The sequence below is a fragment of the Aulonocara sp. 'chitande type north' Nkhata Bay genome, linkage group LG7 (assembly GCF_057382095.1).
Source record: "Aulonocara sp. 'chitande type north' Nkhata Bay isolate Kocher_YH1m ecotype deep benthic linkage group LG7, A_spYH_male_GT1.1, whole genome shotgun sequence".
Classification (NCBI taxonomy): domain Eukaryota; kingdom Metazoa; phylum Chordata; class Actinopteri; order Cichliformes; family Cichlidae; genus Aulonocara; species Aulonocara sp. 'chitande type north' Nkhata Bay.
In genome coordinates, this window is record NC_141350.1 from 4,894,239 (window position 1) to 4,921,930 (window position 27,692).

Sequence of the window (27,692 nt, forward strand, 5' to 3'; positions counted from 1 at the left end):
GGAAAGACAAGAGACACAGTAGCTGGTTTCTACCACTTAATGTACTTTTTCAGACATAGCAAAATACACTGAATACAAATTTGCAACATTATAAAAAAAGATTTAAAATGCAATACATCTGAATAGGCCTCCACATAATGTTTCATTGCACTTTCATTTCTGTACTAAGAGAAATTACAGGGGGAAAAAAAACATATTGTGACAACACACACACACACACACACACACAGTGAAGCACAAGATGAAAAAAATTGCACTCTCGCTGTCATGGTTTGTCTGTTTTCGTGACGTCCTGACTTTGTAAGTACATGATGGTTTGCAGTGGATTAGACAGACACAAAGATGTGAAATGTGCAAAAATTAAGAGTATTTGTATGTGTCCTGTAGGTGTGTTTCTTGTGTTTTAAATAAACACCTTAAGGCAGAAAACTGTGTTACTTGTTCATAAAGGTGAAGGCACATTTGTGTGTTGCAAATCTTCAGTATTACTTGCATTTTGCCTTTTAAAATAATAAGCACTATAAGGGTTTTGTTTTCTCATTTTGAATCTACACACTGCCTGGATCACCAATGCACCACAGCATGAGAAAAGCAATTGAAAGTAGAGCAGTCCCTAGAAGATCTCCAAGGGCTGTGAGGTAAGGTATTGAGTAACTGTCGGGGTCTTTACCCCTCCTCCACAAACAGTGAACCAAACAGTCAGCCATGCAGAGCAGAATTAACACCTAAAAAAAACAAAGAATGAGACATAAGATCACAGCAGACTAAGTTGCTCTATGCAAAGAGAAATAGCCTGTCAGTGCACATTTGACTTACCTGAATCAAAGATGCAAACAAGAAGGCGATGGTGAAGAGAGGACTTGGCAAAGTGTGGCCTCCTTTGATCAGGTGAATAACATGTAAGAAGATCAACTGACCAGGGATCACCAGGAGAAGCAGAATCTTAGCAGATCGATGGTTTGCTCCTGCCCAACAAAGGTGAACGTCAGATTGTGTTGGCAAACTGTGTTTATTATGTAAATTGTTTCAAATTTGATTTTTACCTGAACCAAAGAATGTGTGCCAAGGGTTGGAACAGCTCTGTCGACCCTCAGGCAACTGCCCCGGTGAGTATTTCAAATGCAGATGAGTTGAAATACGACTAGATTGTATGGAAACGAGATTTCCGCCAACACCTCATGAGAAAAGAAAAGGAGCATTTAAGCCAGCTTTTGTGCAAGTAAAGAATAAAGAATATGAACAAAAAAGGAGAACATTCAACTGGTGACCAACCTAATGTATGTATGCACTGTCGGGAAAAAAATAAAAATAAATATATATATATATATTTTTTTTTTTTTATATACATAACGTTGCACTTTTGCTGTAACAAACAAATTTCCCACCTGTGGGACTAATAAAGGTCATCTTATCTTATCTTATATTGTGTGCTGTGACAAAACAAGGGAAACTTTGCCACAATTAGCATGAGAGTCAAAAACTTTTTTTTTTTTTTAATTCATTTCAGGCACAACAAAATACATATATTGAACATAAAGTGCACAAAACAAAAAACAAAAATTACCTGAAAAGGAGTGGGACGAAGAAAACTTATTAAATCCCACCCCTATACTCACTCATCAACAAAAACAATAAGCTTCCCACAGCTACGCCCATCGTTACAACCAAACAAACCATCAACAGCCGCGGGCACATGCAAGCATCTCAACGGCAGCTCGCAAACAATAATTAGAACCATCATAACTAAATACAGAATATATAATAATTATAAATTGCGTTACCACAGGTAACAGGCAATAATAATTACATAGTGACAAACACACATACATACATACATACATATATATCTACACACACATGTAGTAGTAGTATTTATTTATTGTCATTGTCAAGAACAATGAAATTGCGTTTGGGGCTTCCATACAACCCCCAAAAAAGAAGAAAATAATAAATACCCCTTAAAACCCAAGTGTACATATTTAACCCAGTGTGACTCCAATGCAATAAGACAATCCTTAGCAATAATGTTCGTAGAAATTCAGACAAAGACCTGAGAAACATGACAAAATACAACAATGCAACCCATTCAATATTATTGTACTGTGAGATATGATATCAGATATGATAGTTATCTATTTACGAAAGGGGGGGGGGGCAGGAGGGGGAAGAGAATAAAGATATGATGCACCAATGCAGACCAGTTCATTGCTATTAAGAAGTTGGATATGGTTATTGTCCGTGAGAGGGGGGCAGAGAGTTCAGGAGCCTCACAGCCTGTGGATACAGGCCTGTTGGCCAGTCTGGATGTTCTGGCCTGTATAGACCTGTACCTTCTCCCTGAGGGCAGCAGGTGGAAAAGGTGGCACGCAGGGTGATGTTGGTCCCGCAGGATACTGTGCACCCTCCTCAGACAGCGAGTGGGGAAGATATTACTGATCTCTGGCAGACTTGTTCCAATAATTCTGCCAGCTTCTTTCACCACCCGCTGGAGTGCTTGCTGATCGGCCTTGGTGCAGCTGGGGAACCACACTAGAAATCCATGCGTCAGAACGCTGCTGATGGCACAGTTGTAGAAGTTCAACATCAGAGATCTGGGAATGTGTGCGCTCCGCAGTCTCCTCAGGTAGTAGAGGCGCTGTTGGGCCTTCCGTGCAACTGAGGTGATATGGTTGCCCCAGGACAGGTCCTCAGTTACAGTTACCCCCAAGAATTTAAAACTGCTCACCCTCTCCACCGCCTCACTGCCAATGAAGAGAGGCAGATGGTTGTTATGACCCCTCTTCCGGAAATCTACAATGATCTCCTTGGTCTTTTTGGTGTTTAAGACCAAGTTATTGTCGTGGCACCATGACTCTAGTTGTTGCACCTCTGTCCTATAGTTTGTCTCATCGTTGTTGGATATAAGTCCGAGCACTGTAGTGTCATCTGCAAACTTAACAATGAGATTGGACGCGCAGGAGGAAATACAGTCATGGGTGAAGAGAGTGTATAGCAGAGGGCTCAGAACACACCCCTGAGGGGCACCGGTGTTGACCACAAGGGTGGAAGAGGTGTTCTTACCCACTCTGACACTCTGTCTACGGTTAGTGAGGAAGTCCACAATCCAGTTGCACAGAGAGGAGTTAAGTCCCAGTTGGTGGAGTTTGGGACAGAGTTTGTATGGCCGGATATACAAACTCCGTCCCAAACTCCACCAACTATATATATGTACATACATACGCACACTTTTTTTTTTTTTTTTGGAATCCATACCAGCAATGGTAAGAGAACAGACATTACAGAGCACACTAAACCATCATTGAGTATACTGTGACCAGACCAACTGTTTGTAGAGGAATTTAAATCTATGAATGTTTTTGCATTGTTTCAGTTGTAAACTCAGACTATTCCAGATTTTCACACCACATACAGACACACAAAAACCTTTACGGGTTGTTCGAGTTCTGGGTAATTTGAATTCCCCGAAGCCTCTCACATTATAAACCCTTTCTCGAATTTCAAATATAATTTGTAAATTTGTAGGTAGAAGTTTATTAAAGGCTTTGTATAAGATTATAGATGTATTGTAATTAACCAGATCCTGACTTTGCCTGAAGAAAGAGTTTGTGAGTATGATCTAGATAACCAGCCTTGTGAATAATACGCAGTGCTCGTTTCTGTACTGTGACTAATGGATTAGTTGTATTTTTATATGTGTTTCTAAGAATTGTACTGTCCCAAAATCAGACTTCTGGTCATGTTTCAGAGCTACAAATACCATAAAATGTGACACAAACAAAAGGAAAAAATAGCATTTCCACCATAAGCTTCCTAAGAGAAAAACACAAAATGCTACTTTGCTGAAGGGAAAGTGGGAAGTAAAAATCCTCATTAATATTTTGACTAGTGTTTCATTGAATGAGAAATATTATGTGTGAAAAGTACCATAATTATTTACTCCACTATTTTCAGTTACTGTGTGTATTAAAATACATGTGTACAACTCAATTTGACCAAAGGACAGTTAACTTGTTAAAAAAATTCTAAAGCACTGGAATATCACATATATGGTACTAATAGATCATTTATTTTACATCACATGTATTTGTCTCACAACACAGAATGTTTTGAGAACTTTTTGAGCTTGAGTGATCTGTATCTATCTAAGACGAAGACTCTGTGTGGGTGTTGATGTTGTACTTAGACTCCACATGTAGCTTGGGAAATGGATTGTACCCATGCTGCTCAAGGTGTTTTTCATGGCAGACGGATGGGCTGAATGGTTGCAATACACAAGGCCATGTGGCCTCATAAAAGGTTTATCAGAGCAAGAGCCACATTGGAGATACATTAGAGATAAGAAATAGGAAGAGAACAGTGAAGTATCTGCTCCATAGGTTGATTCTGTTCATCTGGACGTAGCGTTTTCAGTGGGAGAAAGATTTTGTCACTCATCCAAGTGACTTCTTCAGTCTCAGCTGACTGCAGGTTTCCCCAACCTTATAAACAGTACATTGCACCACTGAAGGAACAATGGGCTGGGAGGTCAGTTCCTTCATCATAATTATGCAAATTCTCATGACCATTGATCAACAACCACCATGAGTACCATTCACAGAGAGTTGGGGAATGGCTGCAATCACAGCATTGTAAGATGGCGAAAGATGTACCCTTAGGCCCCCTCCTCGATTCAGAAATGGTCTTTCCCTTTTCACGTAAATGGCCTCCTGGACTCGGCGCTCAAACCTCCCTGTGCACGATGTGTACATCCTCATCATTGAAAGAGTGTCCACTGGCCTGTAGGTGTAAATAGACTGCAGAGTCCTGGCCTGACGAGGTAGCTCTTCTGTTTTGTGCCATCCGCTTCTCCAGAGGTTGTTTTATTTCTCTGATATATAAATCCTGGCAATCCTCCTGGCACTTAACAGCGCACACTATGCTCCTCTGTTTGTGTCAGCGGACCTGATCCTTGGGGTGGACCGATTTTTGGCACAGTGTGTTTTGGGTTTTAAAAGCCACAGAGACACGTATTTACTTACCTGGGTGATTGAGAATGCATCAAGATGTAAAGTATCAGATTTTCTGAACATCTGTCAGGGCAAGGAAATCACAGATTGGGCAACCTTGGTAGAAGCCGTGGAGCTGTTGATGTTGCTGGTCCGCATATTGATTTTGTTCAAGTCTGTTTGGTACAGCTTTTTGGTCCAGGAGTTCCTTTTGTTTATTTTCTCAACACATTATTAAAATTGTATTTCAGTAAATTATTTTCATGATTAAATTAGCATTTTTTTTTTATTCAGTTTAGTGAATACAGGACTGTGTGGTCATAAAATGATTTCAATCTTCCATTAAGTTAAGCCCCTTATCTACAAGTAGATATGCTTCATCATAAATACTTATGAATAAGATAAAAAATAAATAAACTTCATGCCAATGGAAATACAAGTGTTTTCTAATGGTGTTCCCTAAATCTATGGAGGAGCAAACCTAACAAAACTTAAAAGAAAGAAACAAATGAATAAACAAAGAAGCAAAGAAATATGAAAAGAATCAGGGTGATTATGCATGTAAAAGTGGAAAAGCCCTTGCACAGAATTCTAAAGAACTTCACATATTTTTGGTGTCAAAGACTTGTTGCCTACAACAAGTAAGGACTATGCATATTCATGTATTCATGTTTTGAAAAGCAAATTGCTTTTAAGATAAAAGATCCCAGTTGTAGGATTGACTGTGCAAATTACAGCTAAAGGAGAGAAGTCTTCCCCAGATCGCTCTCTGATTATCAGATTCTTATCCAGGTCGTCACACTTTCAGATCTTTAATAGGCCTTAAACTGTGGCGACAAGATAAAGTCCCAGCTGTGAGTGTGGAGTCCTTTTGAAATTTAACAGTCAGAGCGTCTGTGTAGACAGTGACGTGTGTTCGCAAGATAGTTTCATCACTGGGACCCGAGTAAACTCTAAGTTTTTGCATCTTTTTTAAATGCTACAGCTCTGTTCTAGGATGCCCTCTGGACCCAGTGGAGGTGGTGAGTGACAGGAGAACGGCGGCTAAGCTGTCATCCCTGATGGACAACATCTCCCACCCCATGCAGCAGACTGTGACAGCACTGAGCAGCTCCTTCAGTGGGAGACTGCGGCACCCACGGTGTGGGATGGAGAGATTTCGCAGGTCTTTCCTCCCCACTGCTGTCAGACTCCATAATAAAGACTTTAACTGATCAAGCACACACATCCATACATATGCAATAATACTAAGTGCAATAATCCTTTCTGTCATCGTTGTATTTTTACTCAGTTGTATATAGTATTTGTATTTGTATTCTATTTTTATCTTATTGTATATTTATTTTATTTTATTCTACTGTATATAGTATTTTATTTTATTCTATTCTGTACAGTTGTGTACTGTATTTATTCTTATTGTATTCTAATTTTTGCCTCATAACTTTTGCACTGTCCACTTCCTGCTGTGACAAAACAAATTTCCCACGTGTGGGACTAATAAAGGTTATCTTATCTTATCTTATCCACTGCGATTGGTTGATAGAGTTGTTGTTGTTGTGTCTTTCAATAATGACATAAAGTATCTTAATCTTACAGGGAATGGCTGTCAGCTGGTCATGTGAGACATGGTTTACCCAACATTTTATAGATTTTGATCATTTTGTTTAAAGGTGCAAGTTGCATGCAGTTTAAACATTTGGATCCCTTTGCAGGATTTGACTTAACCAATAGCTTGAGCCAAGAGCTTTGGTTAAATTCCAGGTCACGTTGTTAATTGTCTAGACTAAACCTACAGTTGTAGTTGGAAGTTTACATACATTCATTGGGGGTCTTTCAACTCTCTTTTTCCAGGGTGGTATGATTTTACACCATACATCTGTAACGTATTTAAAAACAAGAATTAGGTGCACAGGTTTGAACTTGTCACGGCTGCCGAGGCGAGCCGTGTGGAGTTAGAAGAAGGACCCAAGATGCAGGCAGTGGATGAGATGCCGGTGAGTTTATTTACACAGTGGTGAGAAGGCAAAACAGGCAAGAGGGAAGACAAAACTAAAGACCTGAACTGGGAAAGCTAAATGACAAACCTGAGATGAAACAAAAAAGGGAAGAGAGGCAGAGAGACGAGCAGGACACCGAGGAACACAGACTGACGCGGAGTTACACAGACGAACCGGCAACAGGCAGGAGAACACACAGGGCTTAAATACACACACCAGTAATCAGGGGATGAGAGACAGGAGGGCAACACAGCTGGGAGGAATCTGGGCTGACGGGACAGGGGAAACGTAAACTGATCACACTCACATACGACACGGACCTTCACAATAAAACAGGAAACTCAGATACATGGAACCAGACAAGACATTGAATTAAACAGACAGATTCACAAACAGATGGGGAGACACCATAGACAGACAGATACAGACGCAGACTCAGAGGCAGATCGAAAATAACACAGAACTTAAACAATCATCATCTAGAAAATGATAACAAACTAAAAGCGCTGGTTCACCGACCCAGGACCATGACAGAACTTATTTTGGATTTTCCCTAATCCAGCAGTCCCCAACCCCTGGGGACCACTTTATCATTTTTTATCGTTATTTTGTAATTGTTTTTATCGTTAACTTGGTTTCCCTGGGTCTTTTCCCATGTGGTATGAATACATCTCTTTTTTTGATACCGATACTGGTTTTGTTTGTATTTTTTTGTATTAGTGCGCGACACCTTAAAGGCCAGTCCGTGAAAATATGGTCGGACATAGACCGGCCTGTGGCGCAACTTTACTTTACTTATTTGCCATTGTAAAAATGTCTTTTAGTGACTCTATCAACTAATGGAAAGGGATAAAAGTGGCCTTTTAACAAGACACAAAAATAGTAACAAAAAGAACTATAAAAACTAGCAATTAAAAAAAACTACATACAAACAAAAGGAAGAAATAGCGTACAAAGAACGGGAATATATGCAAAGATTGGCTTGTTGCTATCTATCAGCAATACAGAACCACAAATGATTTTTCAACTCATATTACTGGTCATATTATTTTACAAGCAGAAATATAATACTTCTTTCACTGGAAGAGGTTTGAGTTCCAGGTAATACGGATGCATACGCAAACATCCTGGGCGAACCAGCACAAAACTGTCCTCGGAGAGTAAAAGGAACACTGCTGAAGAATATACAGCAATGCATATTAACTTATCTATCTTGGCTGACATTTTAACTTCCTCATAATAAATTTTTAGGGCCTGGCTTCAGCTCACTAAATCACCTCAAGTTGCAAATTTTGACACAAAGCTGTGGTGGTCCAGCTTTTCAGATCCAATTAATATCAAATCACTCATAAAGATCTTTTGGAAAAGAGTAGAATTCTTAGAACAGAGTTTATTAAACATTGTCATATGAACAGCAGAACAGTACATTTTGCAGCAAAAATAACACGTAGAAAGCAAGCAAAGCAAACTAAAGTGAAGCAACCTTGGGGTGTACAGCCTTAAAGCACATCTGGCAAAGACATACCAAAGGACAGACAGGAAAAAGGCAGCAGTCTGGGGTATATCGACCTTCCTCTTATATAGGATCAGCATTGGGTACCCTTTCATTCTTTGTTCTTTCTTTTCATCTTCAACTTATGATACATAACTTTCTGACCCTACCCCATTATTTCTCAAGGACCGGTCTTACAGCAGGATTATTTTTTTCACATGTTCGCTAAGAATAGAAATTATGATTATGCGAGCATTACCAAATTATGTACAAAATGTAGAATTGTCCATACATTACATCAATATGTTGTTATGATCTCAAATACAAGAACACAAATAAAGAGAACAACTCACCATTTATGACAGGGGCATAAACTATAATCCCTGCCAAGTTTGGATCTAATACAGTCTTGTCCAGAATAACTCCTCCAATACTAGAAGAAAGACAATCAAAATAATACCAGTAAGAGGTATGTGAGGGTATTCATAATATTTTTCTATTATCTTTTTCTAACATAAAGCAAACGAGTTAATGGTATCAAATGATCAAATTGTTATTATAGAAATTATCCATATGATGACTTACTGTTTGTTTGCTTTATTTAAAAATTCACACTAGAGAACACCATCAGGAAATCTGAACATGTGAAAGCAGCAGAGAGTACCTGCTGATGAGCATTGCTATAATGATGGGTTCCCAGCCTGTGTGCAGCAAGATTTCACTGGCTGGATGTTTGGATGAGGCAGCCACCCAGGCAGGAATCAGGCATAAAAACGATAGATTTACCAGATACAACACATATGGATAAAGTTCTGTCAAAAAGAAAAAGATTATTTTGCCTTTTATTTTCTATCAGGATTTAGTTGAAAAAGTAAAGGCTGTGATCTTGGTGGACTTGGGTGAACTGGTGTCATTTGTTGGCCAAAAGTAAAAAATACATGACTTCTAGCACTTGCACCAAATATACAGCATTACTCTTCACTGTTTGTACATTCAAACCAGACCATGTTATGGCCCTTATCTCTCACCTATAAAGGAGTAGAACCACTGACTGAAGCATGCCAACAAGGCAAGAGTGATGAGATCTCCAAAGCTGGCTGCTATCGGTGTGGCCACATTGTCAGGGTTGATTCCTATCCGCTTGGAGCCAATGATCACTCCCACCATAACGATACCTTGAAGAAGTTAAAGACAAGCTAAAAGTGTTCAGTGTTCATTCTGCTTGAGCATTTGACCTTAAAAGATTTTCATTCAAATATTTCAGCTTTAATAGAATAAAGTAATATAGAGTCAAGAATGAATGGAAAGCAAGGGCCAGAGTTCATTCAGTTGTAACCAAAAACACATTTTAATGGGGAAAATTAGGAAAATTTTTTATCATTTTGTAGTATTCAGGTCACTGCTAGAACACTACGCCCAATAAATAATAGTAGTAATTGAATTATTTTAGACATTAGACATCAGTAGCTGTGAATATGTACGGTGTGCATTGTAGCTACAGAGCAATAAAGATGATATGAAATGATGTCTGTGAAGGTCCTCAGTAATCCACGTCATCATAGTCTACGGAGCTAAAAAAAAACCGTGACATCTCATCCGAGAAGCTTCTTTAGTTCTAAGAGCAATTGGTGGAGAGTCCTACATTTTTAAGCCCTATTGGGAATGTTAATAAGAGGGTCGTGGACCCCCTATTGATCCCCTGCCTAATCACACGAGCCAAGGTGTGAAAATGGGAGTGGGTCACAATCAGACAAGTTTTATGTGTGAACCCATTGTGAGATCTAGCCCCACCCTATCATGTGATTTACTGAGGTCGAATAGCCCAAGACGTGAGTGGGTGTTAAGGCATCTTTGAACAGACGTAGGGTTTTCAGTGGCAGAAAGATTTCGTCACTCATCCAAGTGACTTCCTCAGTTTCAGCTGACTGCAGGTTTCCCCAACCTTATAAACAGTACATTTGCATAATGACTGAAACCAGCCCACTGAAGGAACAATGGGCTGGGAGGTCGGTTCCTTCATCATAATTATGCAAATTCTCATGACCATTGATCAACAACCACTGATCAATGGCCATGAGTACCATTCACAGAGAGTTGGGGAATGGCTGCAATCACAGCATTGTAAGATGGCGAAAGATGTACCCTTAGGCCCCCTCCTCGATTCAGAGATGGTCTTTACCTTTTCACGTAAATGGCCTCCTGGACTCGGCGCTCAAACCTCCCTGTCCAGGATGTTACATCCTCATCATTGAAAGAGTGTCCACTGGCCTGTAGGTGTAATAGACCCATTTCTGTAATATACTTACATATCTATATTATTGCTAATATATATTGTAATATATCTATATCACTAAAGCACTTCTGGATGGATGCAAACTGCATTTCGTTGCCCTGTACCTGTGCATGTGCAATGACAATAAAGTTGAATTCTATTCTATTCTATTCTAAATAGACTGCAGAGTCCTGGCCTGACGAGGTAGCTCTTCCGTGTTGTGCCATCCGCTTCTCCAGAGGTTGTTTTGTTTCCCTGATGTATAAATCCTGGCAATCCTCCTGAACATAACATATGTTAACATATGTTAACTTAAGATAGGTTAACATATGTTGTAACTTATGTTACTCTCACTGAAAACGCTACGTCCAGATGAACAGAATCAACCTTTGGAGACCTATTCTTGTTTTCACCCCTTGGCTCGTGTGATTAGGCAGAGGATCAATAGGGGGTCCACGGCCCTATTAGGGATACTCCCAATGCGTCTTAAAAATCTTGGGCTCTACACCAATTGCTCTTAGAACTGCAGAAGCTTCTGGGATAAGCGGTGAAACATCTTCAAGAAAGTCAAGAAATCCAGATGCTTTTTTTTTTCAAGCTCTTTAGACCATGATATGAAATTATATTGTTGGGTTTATCTAAGTACAAACCCTGCTGGAACAATTAGACAACCAACTGCAGCAGCAAAACAAGACACAAGACAAAGCTCATTGTGTGATCACTCACGAGGGAGGCCGACTAAAGCCAAGCGCTGTTCCTTCCACTTGAACGTTGTTGACCTCGGCCAGACTACAGGTGGCACTCCTTTTATTGTGATTACATGAATATGCATAGTCCCATTAACACGTGATAGTCTCAAACAGACATGTGCGTGTAAGACTTGTAACAGTCCAACTAAGACAAAAGACTGTTGTAACTGAACCTGAACCAAACCTGTCGTGAGGACTAAAAAACTGTGGAGCAACGAGGCTGTGGAGGAGCTTCACACGTGTTTGGAGTCTACAGACTGGGACACAATGAGGGCTCCTTCTAACAGCTTGGACGAGTTTACGGACAGTGTCACCTCCTATATCCACTTCTGTGAGGACAGCATTGTGCTATCACGCACTAGGGTGAGTTATAACAATGACAAACCCTGGTTTACTCCTAAACTCAAAAAGCTGTGGCTGGAAAAGAGAAAGGCGCTCAGAAGTGGAGACAGGGACTGCTACAGAGAGGCCAAGTACAGGTTCACTAAAGAAGTGGACGTTGCTAAACATCAGCACTCTGAGAAGATGCAGCAGCAGATCTCAGAGAATGACTCGGCCTCTGTGTGGAAAAGTTTTAGGAATATCACCAACTACAAGCGTAAAACCCCCCACTCCACGGCTGACTTGCTCTTGGCCAACACCCTTAACGACTTTTACTGCCATTTTGACGAGCCATCAGGCAGCCTTCACACCTCCAACGGCCCCAACAATAGAGACACTTTGGACATTCATTCCCCGACCTCTCCCGTCTCCATAGAGATTGAAAATGTGACGTCATTCAGGGGTAAAACCGCAAAGGATTCTGGGAACGCGTGGCAAGCGGTACTAGCGCATGCAGGCTTTCAATTGAAATCAATTACACAGCGATAAAAAGAAACACAAAAAATGGCAAGAAGCTGTTGTATTATTAACTGCAATAGCCGGTCGCATGACAGCCACGGGAAGCCGACGGGTAAAGAGATCGGTTGTTATCGGATTACGTCGTTGAAGAGAAATTGTTCGAGCCATGTTTCCGAAGTAACAAAGACGCGATGGGTGGCCTGGATTGCAGCCATTCAAAGATCAAATATAACGTCCCAGAACCCTCCAGCTCACAGGTTAGTCTGCTCCAAGCATTTACACGAAGGTCAGTCTTCTGTTGTAGTTAATACGTCATTTTTCATAACATAATTAGTGATATAGGTTACAAGCAAGTCTGGCGCTGAACAGAAATTGTCGCGCTATGCTCCTTTGTTTATTGTGCTTAAATAGTGAATTGTCCTGACACAATATTGCGTTTCGCTTCTGTTATTATGGTACATTGAGAAAAACATATACTTTTATTCACAGGATAAAACAGTTGTTTTGTGTCACTAATTGCCCAGTACGATTACAGCATACAGTATTATTGTCACTGCTACATTTCTGTAATGCGTACCAGAAATTATTTCCACTACTAATTAATTACCGTTGAGCTCAAAGGTCCTATTAATAAACGGTTAACGAATGTGTATTTATGACGACAATTTGTGAGACTGGTAAACTTACCTTTGTTCGTACGATGGTCTTTCATTCTACACGATGCATTTCAAGGTCCTGTACCCATCCGTCAGTAAACTGTACCTGGGCTTGTTGCAGTGACCTGAAGTTACTAAACTTCATGAGTGTATGCACTCACTCTAAGAACCGTATAATTATAAATCTGAGCGTGGTGAAAGTTGGGCAGCGCGCGAACGTCTTTTGTCCACTCTGTTTGCTCTTAAGGGTCTGACCCTTTCACTCCTTTGATTTTTTTCCTCGTATCTTTTCTTTGACTTTTCATCAAGTCTGTCTTTGTATGGACCGGCATTGTTCTCCTTCATTTTGTACATACCTTTTTTGGGGGGCAAAGAAAAAGCAAAAAGGTATTGGAACCGGAGAATGAACGTTTTGCGGTGCTGCAAATGCTTGCGTTTGATGCATTGCTTTGATTGTTTCCCACTAGTACCTGGCATGCAATGCGCGAAAATCACGTGGTCTGTCAATCTCTATAGAGCCATCACCACCATCAAACACTTCACCTACAACACCCCCCTCCACACCCCACACCAAGGAGGATTTCACACCACCTTCTCCCACTACAACCCTTCATATTCATGAAGCAGATGTGATGAAACAGTTCAAGAGTCTGAATGCTCGAAAAGCTCCCGGCTCAGACGGTGTGTCTCCTGCCACCCTCAGACACTGTGCAAACGAGCTGGCCCCAGTGTTCTCTGGCATTTTCAACTCCTCGCTGCAGGCATGTCATGTGCCTGCCTGCTTCAAGTCCTCTACCATGATCCCTGTCCCCAAGAAACCAAGGATCACTGGACTAAATGACTACAGACCTGTAGCTCTGACATCTGTGGTCATGAAGTCATTTGAGCGCCTGGTTCTCTTCTACCTTAAGACCTTCACGGCCCCCCTCCTGGACCCCCTGCAGTTTGCATACAGAGCCAGCAGGTCTGTAGACAATGCTATCAACTACACTTCATCCTGCAGCATTTGGACTCCCCAGGAACCTACGCCAGGATCCTGTTTGTGGACTTCAGCTCCGCCTTCAACACCATCCTTCCAGACCATCTCCAAGGCAAGCTTTCCCAGATGAATGTGCCTGATCCTATCTGCGGGTGGATTACTGACTTCCTGACGGACAGGAAGCAGCATGTGAGGCTGGGAAAGAACGTCTTAATGCTCAATTCTGATTTTTTTGATCAAATCCGATTTTTTTGTCTGCTTGTTCACACTACAAATAAAATGTGACAGCAAACGCGCTCTAGTGTGAAGCGGCCCACATGTGGAAAAGAAGATGATGGTCCTTAATATAAAGACTTCGGACTTCGGAGTCAGCTGCTATAAGAAGATCATTGGTTATTTTTATAAGTGCTGTTTCAGTGCTATGGGAGGGGCGAAAACCAGACTGGAAAACATTGATTGCAAATGAAAAATCCTTCATTTGCAATCAATGACCTCATGACCCTATATAAACAGGAAGTACTGGGGCGGCCCTTCCCACACACCTGGTTTAGATATAGGACCTGAATAAATGAACAAACATGGTAAGTGTAACCAAAGCAACATAAAGAAATATAATTTACCAGACATTTGCCTGTGAACAGAAGAAAATTCAAATGACCTGATGGTTAACAGTATTTGCTTTAAAAAACATATGCATGAATGTAATGGATGTAACTACTATTATGGTTGACTGTAAAATAACAAAGAATAAATTCTCAATATCGTTAAGGGACAAGTGGTAAATGAGTTCATGCCTAACCACTTTGTCACAGAGAGGTCAAGGACAGTGTAGTAATGGCAAGTTATTATTTACCTTGCAGCAGTGAAGCCACAAATGCAGTAGAAACACTGGTTGAGCATAGGAGCATTATATGATTAAAGGGCATCTGTCCTTCTGCCATCCAGCCCAACAGAGATGCCATTAGGGAAGCCAGCAGGCCCAGCACTGTAGCTTGTAGCTTGTTAAATGAAAAGAATAGTGAGAAAATATCATTCCTGGCAGACAAAATGTCATACTGCACAGATAAGCAGATATATTGAAATTTATCCATATATTTTGTCACAGTTTTTTATTTCCTTGTCTTTTTGAATGAAAATGATGTACCTGCTTGAGTGCCAGGTTTCCAGCAATCAGCATCCACTTTTCTCTGGGAGAGTCCATTTTTCCTGCATTCACCTGACAACATCAAACATTTTATCTCCTTAAAAAATGTGCTTCTACAATTTAATTACATGACAAACCCATTTAGCTGATGGAGATACTATCCATCTATCTTCTCTCGTTTATCCAATTCAGTGTTGCAGGAGGTCTGAAACCTATCCCATCTATCACAGGACAAAGGGTAGGGGACAGCATGGACAAACTTGTATACACTGAACATATATACTATATAATCATATATACTGACATACACTATATGCCTACACTAGCGTTTTTATATATTGGACTCACCATGTGTCAAGAGATGTATTCTAAATACACTTCTTCAGCTGAGAGTCAGAGAGTGGAGACACACAGTTTTACTTGCAGCACGAGAGTGAGGGCTCCGGGACTCGCACTCTGCCACTGCCCTGGTCTTTATTTATATACAACAGTAGGTGCGTTCGTTTATTGCATTGGAATGTGGATGTGTATGTGTGTGTGTGTGCGTGTGCCAGGAGAGGCTTCTCTACCTGGTACAAAGTGAAACTGCTTGTTAAGCTCTTATCTAGCAGGTACTGTTCCTTCCCTGCATGATAACGGGTCACAGTGAATTAAAACAACAGTCTGAGTCATAAAGAGGTCATCATGCAGTATTCTATCATATGCAAACTTATATTATTAAAAGATTATACTGACTACTAAGTACAATTTTCTATTGACACCATGTTAAGCATTTAACAGCATAATTAAGATTAATTTGTAACTTGTGATTGTGTTATGACCTGTGGTGACATGCCAAGACAAAGGGTTAATCGAAGTTGGCCCTGCTGAAGATGCACCTCTGACAGCCTACACTGTCCAAAGTTGTCAAAAACCTGTCATGAATAAAATTTATAGCTTACTTTTGGCAGCAAAACTGACAAAACTGTCAGGCAGATTAATCGTTTCTACTGCGAAGCCGTCCTTGCACCTGTTGTTTCTGAATTTCTCACTCACTTTGGCCATAAAAGGACTGATTAAAATGATGGATGAAAAGGTCTGGGAAGGGGTGCCAGGAAGTTATATATAACAAGTGCTGAAGATCAAAAAGAGAACAAAAATGAGTAAAATCAACATATTAACTGGAGTTAATATGTTAAAGTATCGATGTTTGTAAAATTGGGAAAATACCTATCGTTTTAATTTAAAACTAAATAAGTAAAAAGACAAGAAATGGAAAGTTACCCAGCACCAGGATGATGGTTTGTGGACTCCTATAAAAAAGTCAGGTAAGCTTTTTCCATCAGTTACCTTGTATGTCTCTGCTGTTTGTGCTTAAAGGCTCTACACCCCATGGGTTTGCTTTGCTGCTTTGCTATGTGTTGTGATGTACTGTTCTGCTGTTCATATGACTGTGTTTAATAAACTCCGTTTAAAGTACTGTGCTCTTCTCCAGAGGATCTTTTGAGGCAAATTTGATTTTAATAGACTCTAACAAAACGGGATTTCCTCGTCATTAGCTGGATAACAGTTATCATGTTATCATACGATCCGACAAGATCACCAGTCTATTGCAGCGCTAATTCAGAAACAGACAATCATACGTGCACACATTCTCACTCTCAACTATGACCAGTTAACAATGACCAGTTAATTTGATTCTATACATATATTTGGGGTGGAAGCAAGAGTTACCCGGAGAGAACCTACAAAAACGTGAGGAGAGCATGCAAACTCCAGACAGTGGGGCCTCAGGTGGCCAGTGGATTCAAATCCAGGACCTTCCTGCTGTGAGGCAACAGTAAGAAGACCAGAGTTGGGTAGTAACGAGCTACAGTGGGGCAAAAAAGTATTTAGTCAGCCACCAATTGTGCAAGTTCCCCCTCCTAAAATGATGACAGAGGTCAGTAATTTGCACCAGAGGTACACTTCAACTGTGAGAGACAGAATGTGAAAAAAAAATCCATGAATCCACATGGTAGGATTTGTAAAGAATTTATTCGTAAATCAGGGTGGAAAATAAGTATTTGGTCAATAACAAAAATACAACTTGAAGGAAAAAAATGTCCATCCCGGTTTTCCCTCCAAGGCACGAGCGATAAGCAGAGTTCTGTCCTTTCCTTCTAAGATTCCTAATTATTTAAAGCAACACTCAGGTATGCCATTCAGCGTGTTAGTACGAGCTCGGGAGCAGCTTGGGAGAACAAGAAAACCGAGACTGCTTTAGGTTGTCTTCCCAATCGACTCAAAGGTTTATTAAGTATACAACAGCTTATATAGAGAAAAAAAGGTTCGTGTGTCAGCAAGTTCTCAGTTCAAACCGGTACAGACCAAATAAGGAAACGTCTTCCTGCCTTGTGAGCAAAGAAGTATCCTGTGTGTAGTTTATCAGTTCAGCTACAATTTATGATCATCCCAGCAAAATACACTCCTAGACATAGAATACAGAGTTCTTTCATTAGTGAATTCTGAAACAAACCACCTGGCCTTTAACGAGCCTTTTTCTAAGAGATAAAGAAGGGAGGATGGGAGTAAGGAAGTGGTCTTGTCTCTGTGGTATTTTCGACCTTGGGGTACCAGCCTGTGATTCTTACACATCAATTCTTGGGTCAGAGAGAAAGAGAAAAACAACTAGTAAATGGGCCTTATTGAGTAACTCTTTTCTGTATAAAACAATATCCTGTAAATGCTACCGTGGTATCAAAATATCACAACACAACTCAATACTTTGTAACATAACCTTTGTTGGCAATAACAGAGGTCAAATGTTTACTATAGGTCTTTACCAGGTTTGCACACACAGTAGCTGGTATTTTGGCCCATTCCTCCATGCAGATCTTCTCGAGAGCAGTGATGTTTTGGGGCTGTCGCCGAGCAACACGGACTTTCAACTCCCGCCACAGATTTTCTATGGGGTTGAGGTCTGGAGACTGGCTAGGCCACTCCAGGACTTTCAAATGCTTCTTACGGAGCCACTCCTTTGTTGCCCGGGCGGTGTGTTTTGGATCATTGTCATGTTGGAAGACCCAGCCTCGTTTCATCTTCAAAGTTCTCACTGATGGAAGGAGGTTTTGGCTCAAAATCTCACGATACATGGCCCCATTCATTCTGTCCTTAACACGGATCAGTCGTCCTGTCCCCTTGGCAGAAAAACAGCCCCATAGCATGATGTTTCCACCCCCATGCTTCACAGTAGGTATGGTGTTCTTGGGATGCAACTCAGTATTCTTCTTCCTCCAAATACGACGAGTTGAGTTTATACCAAAAAGTTCTACTTTGGTTTCATCTGACCACATGACATTCTCCCAATCCTCTGCTGTATCATCCATGTGCTCTCTGGCAAACTTCAGACGGGCCTGGACATGCACTGGCTTCAGCAGCGGAACACGTCTGGCACTGCGGGATTTGATTCCCTGCCGTTGTAGTGTGTTACTGATGGTGACCTTTGTTACTTTGGTCCCAGCTCTCTGCAGGTCATTCACCAGGTCCCCCCGTGTGGTTCTGGGATCTTTGCTCACCGTTCTCATGATCATTTTGACCCCACGGGATGAGATCTTGCGTGGAGCCCCAGATCGAGGGAGATTATCAGTGGTCTTGTATGTCTTCCATTTTCTGATGATTGCTCCCACAGTTGATTTTTTCACACCAAGCTGCTTGCCTATTGTAGATTCACTCTTCCCAGTCTGGTGCAGGTCTACAATACTTTTCCTGGTGTCCTTCGAAAGCTCTTTGGTCTTGGCCATGGCGGAGTTTGGAGTCTGACTGTTTGAGGCTGTGGACAGGTGTCTTTTATACAGATGATGAGTTCAAACAGGTGCCATTCATACAGGTAACGAGTGGGGGACAGAAAAGCGTCTTACAGAAGACGTTACAGGTCTGTGAGAGCCAGAGATTTTCCTTGTTTGAGGTGACCAAATACTTATTGTCCACCCTAATTTACGAATAAATTCTTTACAAATCCTACCATGTGGATTCAAGGATTTTTTTCCACATTCTGTCTCTCACAGTTGAAGTGTAGTACTGACCTCTGTCATCATTTTAAGTGGGGGAACTTGCACAATACTTTTTTGCCCCACTGTACATTTACTCTGTTCCATTTACTTGAGTAAGTTTTTGAAAAAAGTATACTTCTAAAAGGACCATTGAACCATACTTTTTACTTTTACTTGAGTAAAGGGGGGCTTGAGCAGAGGGAGGGGGACTCTGTATTTAGGTGCATGAGGCCTGGTGCAACAACGGGACAATTATAAACAGTCACTGCTCCCCGAACCTCGAGTACATGTCAGTAAAATGCCGGCCTTTTTTTCTACCAAGATGGCTAACAGTAGTGATCATCACCGCTGTGTACATGCCACCTGACACGACGTGTAAACACAACGCTGTCTATCCTGCTGAACACCATTAACAAACAGCAGCAGGTCCACCCTGAAGGTGTTTACATATTTGCAGGTAACTTTAATAAGGCCGACATAAAGACTGTACTCCCAAAGTTCTATCAGCATGTAAAATGTCCCACCAGGGGAGAGAACACCCTAGATCATATTTACTCCAACATCAAGCATGCATATTGTAGGGATTAGAGAAATTATTTTACTGCTATTGTCCAGATTACCATTGCATTAATAATACAGTTTACAGTATTGATATTGTATTCAGATGTTTAAACATATTGGTACCCAATTAGCCTTTATTACAGGTGCAGCTATAACCACCTTAAACTGTTGAGTTGAATCTATATTCTTAAATGCTTTTGAATGCTTTTTATAATCTTAAATGTTTATAGGCAGATTACATTGCATTATATGAAAGGCTCACCTTTGAATATAATCTGGGCCTAAAAGTCTTGACAGGAAACTGCAGGTTTGCAGTTATATAAGAATATACTTTTATATTATTTTATTAAAGATCACCTCCTCCAGGGTGGAGAGCTTCCTGCCAACAACCACAACCAGGCTCCACCATCAGCCAGCAGGCCCAGCCAGGCTCCTCCATCAGCCAGCAGGCCCAGCCAGGCTCCTCCATCAGCCAGCAGGCCACAGCCAGGCTCCACCATCAGCCAGCAGGCCACAGCCAGGCTCTTCCATCAGCCAGCAGGCCACAGCCAGGCTCCACCATCAGCCAGCAGGCCACAGCCAGGCTCTTCCATCAGCCAGCAGGCCCAGCCAGGCTCCCCCATCAGCCAGCAGGCCACAGCCAGGCTCCACCATCAGCCAGCAGGCCCAGCCAGGCTCCCCCATCAGCCAGCAGGCCACAGCCAGGCTCCACCATCAGCCAGCAGGCCACAGCCAGGCTCCTCCATTAAGCTTCTAGTAGTGGTTCTTGCTTATGAGATTTATTCAATATATTACACATATAGTTTCAGTTGTGTACGTGCTGGCCTTCTGTCTGATGAAAGGTTATGAGCAGAGGTGAGACAAAGTGCAGCTGAGGTCGTGACATATACACACACACACACACACACAGTTGATAGATTTAGTTATAGGTGAGAGGTTAATCATGTTTTTCTTGCAACTGCAAAACTGTCTCTGCAAAAAAGAACAGTTTCTTGCAGGATGTGGGCCTGATGTTTCAGACGATAAGCGAGTGTCCGGCAGCGACAGAAAGACACCTGCCGTGGAGACGGAGACAATGTTCTTTTCAAACTGTGTTAAAAGTCATTGTGGTTTTGATTTGACGTATGTATGTATTGTATCTGATGACGCATGAGGGGGCGTTAACCCTGATGAATCAAAAGCAATCTGAAGTGTCTTTTTGGGTGGAGATCTACAGCTGATGTTTTGCAGTGTACATCTCACCACGCTGCGTGTGGTCATTAAAATCAATTGTTTGACCAAGCTCTTCTGGACCATGGTTGTTTTTACTCTCCTCCTCAATATTTGAACCCTTAACAGAGTCATACCCCTCCCCCACCTTGGCCAGTCCGACCACCTCTCCCTCCTGCTCTTCCCAGCCTACACCCCCCTCAAACACAGTGCCAGGCCCACCACAAAAACTGTTAAAAGCTGGCCTGAAAATGCTCTCTCCAAACAGCAGGACTGCTTCACAAAATCAGATTAGAATCAGAACACCAGGACCTAGAAACTTTCACAGGATCAGTACTGGACTATATCAAGTTCTGTATTGGAACTGTGACTGTGGACAAAAGCATTTGGGTTTTCCCAAATCAAAAACCCTGCATACTTTCACCAGAATCTTGAACCTCTCACTGATCAGGCAGCCATCCCATCCTAGTCACTCTTGGCCTCTCCCCTCTCACATGTGCCTGGATAAAGGACTTTCTTACAAACGGACTCGGCCCTCATCTCTCCTCCACTCGCACACTGAGCACTGGGTCCCCACAGGGCTGTGTGCTGAGCCCCCTCCAGTATTCTCTCTACACCCAAAAATAACCTGGAACTGAACACTAAGAAAACCAAAGAGGTCATTGTCGACTTCAGGAGGCACAGCACGGACTCAACCCCCCTATACATCCTCATCTCCGCTGACATCTCCTGGACAGACAACATCTCAGCAGTAGTCAAGAAGTAGTCAAGAAGGCCAAACAGTGGCTGCACTTCCTGAGGGTCCTCAGGAAGTACAAGCTGGACTCCAACTTGCTGCTGACCTTCTACCGCTCGTCCATTGAGAGCCTGCTAACATACTGAATCACAGTATGGTATGGCAGCTGCACTAAGGCAGACAGAGCGAGGCTTCAGAGTGTAGTCGAGGCAGCACAGAAGATCATTGGCTGCCCTCTTCCCCTCCCTGATGGACATTTATTTCTCCTGCTGCCTCAGCAGAGCAGCACACATCATCAAAAACCGTTCCCAGCCTGGTTTTAGCCTCAGCACAAAGACCCACAGCCTCAAGAACAGATTCTTCCCAAAGGCCATAACCACCCTTAACTCATACATGCGCCAATAACACAGTCCCACCCCCAATTTTTCCATTTACCTCTATAAACCACGACCGTGCAATACCAAATTCTATGTGCAATAACCCGAATCGTATATACATAACACTATTTATTTACATATTTACTTTTTTACTCTGGATTGTATATTTGTACATTTTATATACTTTTTCTGTTAATACTGTTCAGATGTATATAGTGCTGCAGAACTGTGCACCCCCCAGCCCACCCACACATGTTTGCACTGAGTTGGAGATGCTCTGTATCTCACTGTACAACTGTATAGTGATATTTGACACTTTTTTAAATAATTCATTTCACACATTAGATAACTACTAATAATGGATCATCCCGCCAGTGGAGTTACCTGTAACTCTTTCACCAATCAGATATAGCCATCCAGTCACATGACCAGTGTGGAGATACAGAAATTATTTTACTGCTACAATATAACCCGCATTATTAACATTGCATTAATAATATACCCTACAGCATTGATATTGCATTAAAGATGTTTATTAAAGCTACTGCCACCATATTAACCTTTTTATTACAGGTGCAGCCATAATCATTTTATACACATTGCATGTTTGTGCTCATTCAGAGTTGATGCTCAGTCTATTAAAGAAGGTTTTAAGCTTCGTGAAGCGCTATGTCTTCACATACTGTGTAGGTGACTTGGAGCACAGAAGGATTGCGTACATGCTTACGACACACATAATCCAGAAACCTGTCAGGCCAAAGGCCTGAAATTCATTTAGCTTCTAACCGCATTTTAGTTTGCTTAGTAACAGATGACAGAAGACAAGTCAAGAAAAGGACAAGCTCTCAGGGACCATCTAGGCTTGCAACTCATTGCCGTGTATGGAAGGTGTTATAGAAAGAGGAACTTCTGTGTCTGTTTTTAGCCATCTAAGATGTACCTTTTAATCTAATCGATGTATTTGATCTGTAGTCGACGTGAGAAGGGGCATTAACCCTGATGTTATAAAATCATTTTCAAGTGTATTCTTAGCAGGAGTCGTGTGCTGATGTGATGCTGCATACTTCTTCTCCTGCGTGTGTTTTAATAAACTCATTGTTTGATTGCACTCTTCTGGGCTTCTGTTGGTTTGTTTCATTGCTCAACATTTTTTGGATTCGGGACACCAGTTACAAACTGTGACGGGCAGGGCGGACCAAGCCTTTCAAACTAGCGGACACACGGAAAGAAGAAACACAGAAGACAACTGCCCCAAAAACTCTGTAACATAAAAATGAAACTAGATCTTATTGATTTACTGCAAAAGGACTCTAGAAGTAAAAGTTGCACGGCTTTTGTCTTGCAATCTAATCATTCAAATTAATGGGTAGTTTTGACAGTTTTTTGCTGCATTTTGACAGGTTTATGACTTATAGTTTGTAAACAAAAAAAAGGGGTCCAGATGGAGATTATTATTAGTTATGGATTACTTTGACAACACAAATTGTCCAAAGTTTTAGAAATTCCTAATTAGTAAGATTTGTGGTTAATTTTTTGCACTATAACTTATTTTCATAAAAGCCATAAAAATGTCAAGTAGGATTTATTACTTTTAACTGTAAGACTGGCACAACAGCCATTGTTTCTGATCCTACGAGCTGACCCTGACTATAAATCTGTCAAAGTAATGAAGACGGCCTATAAGGTCTGGGAATAATGCCCAGAAAGTTATGTTATGTTATTGGTTGTCATTTGCTTTGTGTTCTTTTCCTTCTCTGTTGTTGTAAAGTTTTGTTTTATTGTTTATATGACTGTTCAACAAACTCTGTTCTTTTCCAGAGGATCTTTTGGAGCGATTTGATTTTTAATTGGATCTTTAAAAAAATGAATCCACAAGTGACAGGTTTGATAAAGTTTATATACAAGATCCAACAGTTTCTCTCCAGCTAGCTTAAGTGTCTGGTTTTTCAAATACATACTAAGCCTTTAAACAACATATGTTTTTCCAGATCGTCTTTCCTGTGCATCTCTGTGCATTCTTGTGTGTCATAAAATGCAAGTTGCAGAGTCAAATGGAGACTGGAATCTTTATTGAGGCAATGCATCCAAGAGAGGCATCATTAATCTCTGCAGGGAAGGGCAACAGGAGAAGATGCAAACTGAAACTTTAAATAGATACAGGAGGTATTTATGAAGAGTAGAAAGGCTGGGATTAAAGAGCACACCTTAAACTATGTGTGATGATAACAAAAGAAGCAAAGCAAAGGACAAGGCACCAGATACAGAGGACTAACAAAATAATACAGGAAGTAAGTGAATGGAGAATCTACAGTCGTTGCTCTGAACACTGAAAAGTCAACTCTGCTAGGTTTTACAATGGGTGATTTGCACTACCGTAACTCTTCGACCAGTTGGGACTTAGGAGACATTTCAAATGGTTAGTGAAAGAGAAGACGAGGTTTACGAAACATTACATGTGCATCATTAGAATGCACGAGCCATGACGGTTCAATCACAGGTAAGAATTGATGACGCATGAAGCAGAGATGCGGGTGTGGAGAAGTGGCAATGCCTAAAAACACCTGGAACTTTGTAATATAAAAGGGACAATATATTAAAAAAACAGAGTGGTCTTAGGCTCAAAAAATGTTTTTGTACATATTTAGTATAGTTCATATTTAAAGCTGATGTTGTGTTACATTTGTTCATGTTGAATATCAGTTTCCACTTAACTATAAATCTGAAAAAACTGAGTCTATTTTGTGTTTTTTCCCACTTTAAACTGTTCCATTGTCATAACAATACAATAATGTAAAATGACTGTCAGATATTGAAAGCGGAGGTTATTCTGAAAAGTGCAAAAGCATTCGCTTATAGTATGATTTCTGACCCTTTTACAGCCAAAATTACCAAATAAGTCCAGGCTGCCTGTATGTATATTAAGGTATACATAGCAAGAAAAGGAAGCAGTTTACTATCAATTATTTACTATCTATTATAAAACACTACTCTTAAGCAGTGGTGTTTCAAAGACATCATTATGTTCTGACTTTATTGAGTTGCATTTTGGTAAAACCTATATGGATTTGGTAAAGTGATCAGAATAGGATTCCCTTAACTGGCAGTAACGTGTTTGAAAGTTCTACTGTGTGAAAAAAGATCTTGACTTTCTTTATTTATAACTTTATTATTTAAGTTTATTTCTGTTCATACTTTTAACTGTTGAAAATTATTCTGACAATTTAATCACCAAAACCAATCTCTGTGTGTGTGTGTGTGTGTGTGTGTGTGTGTGTGTGTGTGTGTGTGTGTGTGTGTGTGTGTGTGTGTGTGTGTGTGTGTGTGTGTTTGCATTATGCACTCGCTCCAGGGCACCGAAACACAGGGTAATGAATATCTTGGACTAATGCCCCCATATCCTCTGGCATTTCAGCCCAAAAAAGAAAGACATGTAGCCATGTGTTGTTGCTATGGCCCCTTCTGCAGATAGAACAAAAGACAATACTTGATCCTGGCACGATGGCATTTCCCTTTGCCACCAGTTGACACTGATACTTGTGTCTCATGAACTAGCAAACATGTCTAGTCTGGTAGGGTCGTGCATGGGTTGAGGGGGTGGGGGTTTTAAATATCTACTACTGTAATATTAGTAACAGAAAGGGGAAAAAATGTGATTCTTGTGATTTGAAAAATGAATGTGCTCCAGTGTTACAGTGCAGATTGTGGATGTTAGGGAAAATGTTGCAAATAAATTTGGTAACAATTGAAAATGGTATTTTCTAAAAACAATGTGCAGTCAAATAAACATTTTTGGAGTATTGTTGGAATTTATTTGTCTCAGTATGATCCACATGTATGATAAAAAAAAAAGGGGGGGGGGGGGAATTATAATTGAGAATTTGGCTGTTGTCAGTATACCCTTCCATTGTATCATTTTTTTTTTACTAATCTTTAACTTTTTAAATCATAACTTTATTTAATAGAATGAATAGTGGTTGTCTTTATGTTTTTAAACTCAAGCTTGTAGTTTTTCAGTAAAATATGTAAAATTACACACTCACAGCAGTCGAGAGTCTTGAAGCCAGAGTCATTTCCAAGTTTCCCTTCATGCCTAAAACAGCTGGGACCAGAATTAAGATCTCTGTGATTTCTTGGAACACCTCCCAGCTCTGCCCAAAAAACATATAAATAAAATACATATTGCAAAATATTTATGTAAAGAAAACAATTTTAAACATTGCAGTGTTCTGTTCCTGACCTGAGCAATATCGAGCAGTATCCCGGCAGAAACTGTTCCAAGCCCAGCCAACAGAAATGGCACCAGAATCTGCACAACCATGGAACAGATGGACTCTTCGGGTGCACCTGAGACATTTGCATCTTTTGGTTGAGGGGATCTGGTGAGCCGTGACCTGCCATAAAGCTGATTTGGGAGCAAAAAATCTGTCTCGGTGTACTCCTCTGGCTCATAATAGATATTTTCATTAGAAGTAAAATGCTGTGAGTTTCCAGAGAACTGGGATAAAGATGTGTTGGATCTGTTTTGTTGGCTTGGGGAAACAGAATCACTGTGGGTCAGTTTTGTATCCTGTGACTCTTGGACAACCATGGTGCAAACTTTGGTTCAGCGATATGTTGCTCCAGCTGCTCCTACGCCAATGATTAGAAAAAGTTGATCTAAATAGGAAATAGAAAAACTTGTGTCATTGCCAAGTGTGCAACTTTCATATAGAGATAGAGAGAGGGTTTCTTGTACAAGCCTGTTTCAGAATCATCTGATTGCAAGGATTGCTTGAATTATCATTCTTCATGCCCGTTTCACATCAGTATCACTGAGGCTGCATTGTCTTGCAGAGACAGTGCTCTTTATTTGAAATTCCTTAGACATGACCAGGTACTAAACCACTGAGGTTGGCAGTTTATAAGATGGGAAATGGACAAAATGTGTTACTTTTTAGCTACTTTTTATCACAAGCTAAAATAAAAAATTACAGACTATGTCAGAATCGAATTCGTCCTTTTTTTTGTTTTGTTTTTTTATTTTGTTATTCTTCTTTTCAGTTGGGAATGTTAATATAACAAAAATACAATATCTTATAATCACAAGACATCCAACATATAATAACAAAGATATACTTTTATTAAGATAAGAGTTTAAGCAGGTTCTAATTAACAAACCCTTAAATGATCAAAAACATACAAATATCTAACAGTACTAATCCAAATATAAATAATTTTGTTCTTAGTTTTTACGGTTATCAATGCGGACTCTTGTATTGCTGAACCCACCAGATACACTTAAAAAAGTGTATCCGGTTTGAAGATTAACATCAAATTGGTTAAGGACAGAAAAAAGGACTCCGTTGAGAATTTTGCACTGCTTACTTTTTCCTGGTGTTTCGCCATCTCTCCAGTACCTCTGATAACAAACTCCCTTGATAATGAAACATTTCTTGTTTTAATCTAAGACACTCCAGTCTCTTTTTTTCCAAGTTAAAAAACAATGAAAATGTGCCTTACCCTTTTCTTACACCATAAGTGAACAACAGGAGGGCATCTCTTCTGGCACACTGCTGCTGAGCGTGACTCTTCCTTGTGGTTTCTGTTAATGTCTGAATCGTGTGTTCAATCTCCAGTGTGGCAATATTCTAACAACCCATCACCACACACACCTATCTGTCTGTCTATCCTGAGTGTCAACTCATC

General features: G+C 40.6%; 1 protein-coding gene across 1 annotated transcript; it reads right to left on the minus strand.

The window, feature by feature from the left end:
- slc41a2a (solute carrier family 41 member 2a) lies at positions 1-27,680 on the minus strand. The gene is made up of 11 exons (XM_086298109.1): positions 27,507-27,680; positions 26,245-26,663; positions 26,048-26,155; positions 15,115-15,186; positions 14,824-14,968; positions 9,503-9,649; positions 9,139-9,286; positions 8,828-8,907; positions 1,044-1,175; positions 817-965; positions 1-725 (listed from the first exon to the last, which is right to left on the minus strand). The coding sequence occupies exons 2-11, from the start codon at positions 26,593-26,595 to the stop codon at positions 549-551; spliced, it is 1,509 nt and encodes a 502-aa protein (XP_086154235.1). The 5' UTR covers positions 26,596-26,663; positions 27,507-27,680; the 3' UTR covers positions 1-548.
- Positions 27,681-27,692: the final 12 nt, after the last annotated feature.